General features: G+C 32.4%; 1 protein-coding gene across 5 annotated transcripts in view; it reads left to right on the top strand.

Moving 5' to 3' along the window:
* Positions 1-9,756, top strand: part of LOC108734398 — a 132,030-nt gene that overhangs the window by 112,228 nt on the left and 10,046 nt on the right. For all 5 annotated transcript variants that reach the window (XR_003231386.1, XM_025975832.1, XM_025975831.1 and 2 more), the window contains 2 exons: positions 9,057-9,268; positions 9,488-9,579. Coding sequence is in view for 4 of the 5 variants with exons in the window: in XM_025975832.1 (XP_025831617.1) it covers positions 9,057-9,268; positions 9,488-9,579 (304 nt within the window). In the remaining variant the exon portion in view is untranslated. The remainder of the gene's footprint in view (positions 1-9,056; positions 9,269-9,487; positions 9,580-9,756) is intronic.

The raw sequence follows: 9,756 nt of genomic DNA, 5'->3' as shown, positions 1-9,756 counted from the left end.
TTAGGGTTGCCACCCGTACTTTATTATAAAGTATTGTACTCTATTTCGACTGTGCGTACGTTATACTTTACAAGACACATAAAGTACGCAAAAATACTTTATTTAAGGCCTTAAGTAAACATCGTAATTTTGTAAGCGATTATTCGAAATTTTATATCAATAATATTGCACAGAAAAATGGCAAGCCATATTTACGGAACAACCTAATTTCCCAAATCTGTTCAAAGTAGTTTCACTTTTGCTGTCCGTTCCGGCCACTTCAGCATTTACAGAAAGAGTATTCTCTGTTAGGAAACCAAAATGGCAGGACGACAGGAATAAAGCTTCATTAAAACTAATTAAAAATGGACTTTTAGTTTTCTTAAATCTTTGTTTGCTATGATTAGAGGCTATTAATATATTTAAGAGCGACAGCAATTTGTTACTGGCTGCTAGGTGTAACAAAAAATATGTTTAAAAAAATAAAGGTGGCAGCCCTATATAGGGCCGTGGTCTAAGTGAACTGTTGTGTCCAGTCGCTTCGTCAGCTACTGCGGCTGACATCCTCAGTGGTAGTGCTTCTAATTTAGAGACAAAAAAATACCTCGGAATTAACTACTTCCTTTCTTGATGCAATTGTTAATTCTCGGGCTTTACGGATCGACGCTTTTTCGCCTTCCATTGTTTAGTCGACTCCCGTGGACGACATCTCTGCCCCCTGGGAAGAAGAACTCCTGAAAATGTCGTACACGTGAGTTGACGAGCGTTGAGAGAACAAGATGCCTTAATCAACGACGACTAGAAAAACAACTAGTAATTAACAGTTACGTCAGTGACGGCAACAAAAGCTTTGAATCAATTTGTACTCTCTTTTTTTCATCCCTTAGGTAGTTACGTTCTCGAACAGACCAGAAGTTGCATTTTTTGAGTTTCACTCTGGCCTTAGCTTTCATATTCATATTTACTAACAGGGTATTATTATTTATTGTTTTTTAAATGCGTCACTAAAAGGATAGCTAATAGTTTCCATATTCTTCCTGATACTTGGAATCACACAAATAAAAAACGTTGGATTATGTGCTACTTTCTTACCGTCTTAGATTTTCTTTAGATTTTCTATTCTGTACTAAAAAATAGCACTATTTATACGAAGTACGACCATTAATATAACATATTATTTAAGTTTGTTTATGTTCTTTAAAGTTAATTTTTACGTAACCAATCAATAGATCCTTATGTTTTGATAAAATTCTACCAGAACAAATCTGGTGAATCCTTTGACAATAATAATAAGGAACGACCTCTCTTGTTTATTGTTTATAGTCCATTCGCATTTCGAATTTATTTTTAGCACTTACTACGGAAATAAAAAATTAAAAAAGAATCATGGAATATGTTTTTACTGACACGCACGCAACTGTTTACGACTAACGTAAACAATAGTTTCGATTTGATTTGTATTTTGAATCAAAAATTTACTTGCCACACATACAGGCCAAGGCATTGTAAATTGTTTTTTAAAGTGGGCCGTTGCGAAGCAAGCCAACTGCTCCAATTTCATTCGGTAAACAGCAGTTGCATCACAAAAAAAATGATTAATGCATNTTAGAATCGTAAGATTTTCCAGCTTGAATAAAGGAAAGTTATGTGTCTTGTAAAGTATAACGTACACAATAGAGTACAATACTTTATAATAAAGTACAGGTGGCAACCCTAATTATGTGCTACTTTTTTATCGTCTGACGCTAATTTAGATTTTCAATTCTGTACAAAAAAATAGCACTCTATTTATACGAAGTACGACCCTTAATGTAACATATTATTTAAGTTTGTTTATGTTCTTTAAAGTTAATTTTTACGTAACTAATCAATAGATCCTTATGTTTTGATAAACTTCTACCAGAAATCTGGTGAATCCTTTGACAATAATAATAAGGAACGGCCTCTCTTGTTTATTGTTTATAGTCCATTCGCATTTCGAATTTATTTTTAGCACTTACTACGGAAATAAAAAATTAAAAAAGAATCATGGAATATGTTTTTACTGACACGCACGCAACTGTTTACGACTAACGTAAACAATAGTTTCGATTTGATTTGTATTTTGAATCAAAAATTTCCTTGCCACACATACAGGCCAAGGCATTGTAAATTGTTTTTTAAAGTGGGCCGTTGCGAAGCAAGCCAACTGCTCCAATTTCATTCGGTAAACAGCAGTTGCATCACAAAAAAAATGATTAATGCATTGTTTTATTGGGTTTTTGTATTTCTATTTTTTTGTTGACCAAAAAAGTAAGGACTTATCGCTAGTAGAAGGGCGTTAAAGGTACCCTGGACGTCATAATTCTCTCCTAGAAATAATGAGATAATCTGTAATTATATTATGGATGATGCACTAGAAAATCATAAACAATTATGTTTTCCAATTATTGTTGTATATATAGGTATGGTGTATACACATCTAAATGCATGAAATGTGGTTTTAACTCAACATTTCGCGACACGAATTCGGTTAATGCAGTAATTAATTGCATCAAGTACAGTGTTCTCCGTAAAACCATTGTCTCAATGATCTGATTCCATCTCATTATTCTGATGCCGTAACTAACCACGAATACGATAATTGAATTGGCTGCTGATGTTAGTATGAGTATGTTTTAGGCGAATATACCTATGTAGTCTATACCTTTGTATTCACTATAGTACAGTATCAAACAAACTAGTAACAAGGCGCGTCTCTGTTATGCTAAAAGTCTACCATGTAATGACACAAAGGGTAACCAATTTCAGGGCGTTTTGTATGCCTTTAAGTGACAAATGTCATGAAAACTACTGTACCTACCAGAACAAAATTACTTTGTTAGGCATTTATCAAATCTGGTTTTGATTTCAACCCCCAGTGTAACTTCCTCAATTTCTCCCAAATTGCTCCTTTGGCCGATTGATTTAGGATCTTTCAGGAGGAGGCCTGAAGGCCTAAACCCCCTAGAAATCAAGTAAAATTTCATTTTTTATAGCAATAACAAATAAATTAAGCACAAGCAACGCAATTTTTACGTTTTTTCTTCGTGAAAACTTGGTTACAAATACAGTGTAAACTCTGTATGACGACACTTAAGGGACCGAACATTTTTCGGCGTTATAAAGAGTGGTCGTTAAATGGAGAGAAATAAAAGATATTATTTTACTATTCTATAATAATATGCATTTACCAATACAGTACACATTTTGCACNATATCCTTTTTTCTTACAAAGAGATTTTGATAATGAAATTTACAAGGTCTTATTGATTTCTTGAAATAAGAAGGAAAGCATCCGATACAAAAAGCATATTAAATTCGGGCTGCTCGTTATTATTTTCTCTAGTAGGTAACTAGCTTTTATTTATTATTCCCTCAAGGATAATTTCAGCTCTCTGTTCTTTTCCAATAAGATCGGCATTTGTTTCAATCGTAAATTTTAAAGAAAAGAAATATTAAATGGTATATACTCACAAGTATAATATACAACATGTCCCAAACTCAAGTGATCTTCTGAAACGACGTGTATTTACAAAGAGTCCTAAAAATTACCCTACGCTAATTAATACGTGTACCACCAGAGTCGATGATGGTAAAAGCGATTTTATCCAGAAAAGTGATGTAGTTGCAGATTGTTTATTAGTGACTAGTAAGGTTCCAAAAAAGGGTAGCAGCAATGACCCAAAACTAAGTCAAATTCTTGGTTTTTGATCTAGTAAGGTCAACAATATGAAGTTCACAAGCAAAAGGAATAGTAGGCTACACAGTTTAGACCTTCAGAACCTTGCACTGAAGCCAAGCGCCATCATATAATCTTCTAGGCCTTCAAAATCTTTTCAAAGAGAGGTAACAGATGACGATTATGAAAGGGAATCATGATTATCATGATCATCATAATAAGATCGTCGTCAGTCCTAAAACCGGTTGGCTCTTATCCTGAGAGAATCTTCGCATTTCCTTAAAAAAAGAAGTGACTTCTTTTCGTTAATGACGACTCTACCCTGCGCTATCCACTATTTTATATCTCTATCGCTCTTTCCATTCTGAGTTAGCTGACTTCCTACATACCGAAAATCAGCCACTTTCTCTCTAATTTTTCATCATCTTTATCTTTATATTCATTCTTCCCTTGCATACCAATATTTTTGTTTTACTTTCTTTTATTTGTATTGTACGGGTGCGAAACATGGACAGTGGGCGCGGCAGAAAAGAAAAGGTTAGAAGCGTTCGAAATGTGGTGTTATAGGCGGATGATGAGGATATCGAGGGTAGAAAAGGTTAGAAATGAAGAGGTATTGGAAAGAATAGGAGAACAGAAGACTCTATGGAAAATAAATGAATCTTTTTGCATGCATATGATTGGATCTCCACTTTTAAGACAGACTGTACTTACACGTTTAACAGTCGTTCTTGTCTTGAAATCGGATAAGCTTTTAAAGAAGCTTAACTTCATTGAAAATGCCAGAAGATTGAAATATCAATTTACTCAATAAGCCNGATGTGGGTTGTTCTAGTTTTAGGGAAATGCGAAGTTTAGCTCAGGATAGGAAAGAGTGGAGGTGCGTGTCCAACCAGTCTTAGGACTGACGACCTTATGATCATGATGACTTTCTTTTATGTCTATACCACTTCCATTTCATTTAATTCTATCGCTAACCCCTCCCTTCGTCCCTACATTTTTAAATATATTTAATATCTTTCTCAATGAAAGGGGATACTTATAACTTACTTACTCACTTACTTATTTATAAATGAATCTTTTTGCATGCATATGATTGGATCTCCACTTTTAAGACAGACTGTACTTACACGTTTAACAGTCGTTCTTGTCTTGAAATCGGATAAGCTTTTAAAGAAGCTTAACTTCATTGAAAATGCCAGAAGATTGAAATATCAATTTACTCAATAAGCCTGCCGCGCTTCCTGTCTTTAATGTCTACACAAATGCCAACTCTTACTCCACCTTAAATGGCGTTCCTTCTTTTTTTTTAATTTAAATCAATTTCCGCCTTAATGCTTTTATGTTTTAGCAAAACGGTATCTATTAGTAATGACAATTCTAAAAATATCGTATTACTTTATAGTTACAAAAGTTATTTTAGGATGTTCGTGTAGGAGGCGGAGTTGTGCCAGCATCAGCTCTTATTAAAGGAAATAAAAAGGGAAATTTGCAGCTATTATTAGATCGTCCAATTTTCATCAAATAAACTGCTTATCAAATACATACATACATTGTTAAATTCGATATGAATAATGATTTCTAAAACACAATTTCTCTAATACACCGTCAAAGGTTTGCTTTCATTTTAAGAATGTCAGTGTTCTGCAATTAACACGTCATATACCGTCTTGATAACTGCCGACCATTATCGCACTATAGGCTAATTATATCTAATTTTATTTTGTCCAAAAGTATTAAAAAAAATTGTGACAAAAGTTAACCGTTTCTGTAATATCCAAATAAAGGCGCAGCATCGCCATCTAGTGGGTATTTACTACTACCAACTGAAGTATTTCAACTTAAACGTTCTTATTATTAATTTCTCCAGCATCAAAATCATAATATCAAAATTATTTTGCATATTTATAGTCGTGAATCTTGTTATCTAGGAGTGTATGAGTGAATCTGTTCCCATTTTGAGTCTCGTTTGCAATAAAAATAAAACTATTGTTGAATATTTTGCAATTCAAGTAGACATTGCTGATTTTTAATACTGATTGCTTAATCGATCAATTGTCCCAAGAACCGTTTTGGCATGGAATAGCATAGATAATCAAATTATCCGATTTTCATTGAAAAGCAAGACTGATAAAGTACATGTCGTCCGTTTTTTCTCTTTAAGACGTGTTTAAATTGAGAAATGAACTTATGCGTTGTTGAATTTTCCCTTTGTTTGAAATCATCGGCGTTTACCATTAGAAAGACTTAAAAAAGGAGTTTCTTTTTGTCGAGATGTTCTTATTCGTAAACGTCACTTTATATTCAGTGCCACCGAAAACGATTCCATTTTATCAAAGCATTCCTTAAGGTGTTTTTGATGTTGATATTTTGCCTTTGAGAAAAGACAAAATGTACCTATCTATACCTACGCAATTTCACTTTGAACTTTAACGTCAATATATGAATTAAATCAATAATATGTATCTGTCAAATTATTTAAACTTTCCTTGCTGATTTTGTGCTAAAAATATACTGTTCGATTGTTTTTCACGATTATCGGCAAATTATTTCTCTGAATTCGTCGCAAGTTAAAGCATTCTTTTTTAAAATTTAGATATTTTTATTGAAGTTTGGTGAGTTTTTATCATTAAACTGATGTAATTATGTTCATAAATCGTAAAAAGTTTCACTCACTAGTTGTTTTTCGTAATTTCCTTAATTATAAAAACTATTGAAATTTTTTAAAGGTCATATTCATAAATTTAATATTATAGACACAGTAATTACATGAACAGTAGGGAAATAGCTGTAGCTAAATTGATGCTTTCAACATCTGTGTTGGAATTTTTTGTATTGAAAGCTCTATTGTATTTTGTTTTAATATAAAAGCTTCAATTTTGCCAATATTTCCGATCAAACAATAAGTTATTGCTCCATTGTTTAAACACAAAGGCAGAATTAATGAGATTCAAGTAGCTTATTAAATAATAATTATTAATTTGAAATGCCACTGATTTGTTACTCGCCTGTTTACCAGAAATAGGTATAAATTTATTTGCTAAAATGATTACTTCGTCGATGTAGAAATTTCAAAAACATTTCCATTTCGTATAAAACGAGTTTGAAACTGGATTTGTTTCCATCCTTGTTATATGTTGAAATTACACTTTCGACGTAGTCAAACAAAAACAGATTACTAGATCATAGTTTGCGTACTTTTGACCTAGTTTTTAACTCCATGTGTGTTACAATTACGTTGGCGTAATCATGTCGAACTGTAGGGTGGTTCATCTCATAATCTCGAATTGGGATAGCAAACGTAAATTTCAATCCAAGTAAAAAATAAACAAACTTTTTGATGTAGGTGGTGAATAACATTTTTGGTAAACTAAAAAGCAAACAAATTTGACTGAATAGGCAGAACCAAGACCAAATACGCAAGAATGAACTAAAATGTATGAGTTAAACTATTTAAAGTAACTTTAATACAGTGTAAACTCTTTATAACGTCACTCGATTTAACGACAAACTCCTTAAAACGTCGAAATTGCTTGACTGGACAATATTACACTCTATATAGCGTCACGCTCACTCTATTTAACGACAACAATGCGGCATTATAAATCATTGAGCAGTACTTTCTAAGTTGCCGAAATAGATAAGAACTGCAGCTGTGTACGTTGTTGAAGAAGACGATCCTGTCCCTCCACCAAGCATCAAACAAGCACTTGATGCAGCGAAACTATTAAAAAATACTTTTCATATAATCAGATTGATGCCAGCAGTATCTCAAGATATGATTAAGATACGTAACAAAATACAATTAAAATATTGGAGCAGTAAAAAACATCAGACGAAGATAACAGACTATACGCAATGTACGAATAATAATGTTCGTGTGCAAAATGTGTACTATATTGGTAAATGCATATTATTATTATAGAATAGTAAAATAATATCTTTTATTTCTCTCCATTTAACGACCACTCTTTATAACGCCGAAAAATGTTCAGTCCCTTAAGTGTCGTTATATAGAGTTTACACTGTATATTCTTTTTTTGAAACAAAACATTTTTAGTATTTGAAATTGTCGGTTTGCTTTACTAAATTTTAACACTAACTATAAAAAGAAGAAACTCTACCATTCTTTGAAAACAAGGGTCTACAAGAATGTCCTCGGAGTAAGTGTTCTTTGTTCCTATGTCTGGAAAATACATCATTGAAATGTAGAGACAAAACTAACTTTTTTTTCTTCTTTCAAGTACCTTGTTAGTACCTAGTTAAGACATCAATTTGTGCGTTGGTGGACTCGAGTTTTCACAACTCTTTGAACTATCGACACCATTTTCATGACAAGCTCGCATATATGACAGAATTATTGTGTGTCGGTAAATAGAAAAATTTGGGCTTAGAAGAATTATTTAAAAAAATGTAAGTATCAGATTGAAAGTCCAGGACCAAGACCGAATAATCGAGGTCAATTCCAACACCATGACTAGGGCAGTGTTGGTCTAGCTCTTGCTTTACTTTTCACTAGATCCGATTGACTCTCTTTGTTAACACTGATAATAAATAAAAAAGTTAATTAATTAATTCTTTAGAAAACTTATTGCTTTTTCTTAGCTTCTGTCCACGAATTCCGGGAACGCGCCAGGCAGAAGCACAAAAACGAAATGTCTTATGATTTAGAATATTATTATTATTTGATAGTTTTATGATTTTATCATTTGTTTTTTGAAATCCTGTAATCGTCATAATTTGAAATGTCTTCTTTAAAATATCCTTTCTATCTTCCTTTATTCGTTCCTGCTATTACTAATTACTAATGGTAAGGGATGAAAATTAAAATATTTCCTTTCATAATAATAAACACACCGATGAACTGATAACCAATCTTATTAAGATCATGGGGTACTTTCATATTCTTTGTTATCTGTTATACACAGTTTTAATTAGTTTAAAGAGTTTTTGGTATAAAAAGTGACAGTTACAGTTTTTGTAATATATCCTTAATGATAAATTAGCTTTAGCTAGCTAATTGCTTTTGTACTTGGTAGTAATTATTTGTTTGAGTTTAGAAGAATCTTTAAGGGTGATGTTAATATCAATGTTACTGTACAACAAAATTTTATAATAACTTTTCCGTATGCTACGTTCTAAAAAGAAAAAAGTTATCCACAGTGTAATTCCTGTTAATATAGAATTTTGAAATTTAGAATCGTAAGATTTTCCAGCTTGAATAAAGGAAAGAATCTGTAAAGTTTTCATTTCCAATCATACCCGTTTAGAAGTTACATGATCAACTTTTCGATAACTTCAATTTGAAATTGTATTGACAGTGATTACAATAATTATAATTATTTTTAATCTAATTTTTCTTCGTTTTTAATTGCAGTACTGAACAACTACCAACGGCTGTTTCGGCGACGGGTTCGTGTCGCACTTCGGCTTCTTGTAGTTTGGCTTCCTCCAGAGAATCTTCGACAAGTGCACCAGGTCCCACCCCATACAAAGTGTTGATGCTTGGAGGACCAGCTGTCGGGAAATCTTCCCTTGTCTCCCAGTTCATGACATCGGAATATCTTCATGCATATGACACAAGCATAGGTATGTATCAAAATTTATAACCAATGTAGGATTTCGTTATTAATTCCCAAAATGGGTTTTAAATCAAATAAAAAACGGTTTCAAATTTATTATTTCTTTTAATTTCGTTTTAATCCGCGAGGTACTGGATTAAAAATGTTCCCGAGGGATAAACGAAAACAAAAACGTTATTTTTTGTTGTTTGAATTGATTACTAATTGTAGGCATGTTTTGTTACAGATGACGAAAGTGGGGAAAAATCTGTATCTGTTTTGTTGGCTGGTGAAGAATCTGAATTAATATTTATCGATTTTGCGACAGCTGATTTATCGGTAAGTTAATTTTCTATAAAAAAAAAACAGTTTTCGTTTATTATTTACTTTTTCTTTTATATAAACTTGATTTTTCTGCTTAAACAAGAAAACAGTAAATATGTTTGTATTTTATAACGCTACATTACTTATAAAAATCAACATGGTTATTAATTAATGTAAAAGTCTACCCTTTGT

This window comes from Agrilus planipennis, unplaced genomic scaffold (genome assembly GCF_000699045.2).
Source record: "Agrilus planipennis isolate EAB-ADULT unplaced genomic scaffold, Apla_2.0 scaffold54, whole genome shotgun sequence".
In the NCBI taxonomy this organism is placed as follows: domain Eukaryota; kingdom Metazoa; phylum Arthropoda; class Insecta; order Coleoptera; family Buprestidae; genus Agrilus; species Agrilus planipennis.
Note: the sequence above shows the minus strand (reverse complement) of the source record. Positions and strands in the feature narration are given on the sequence as shown.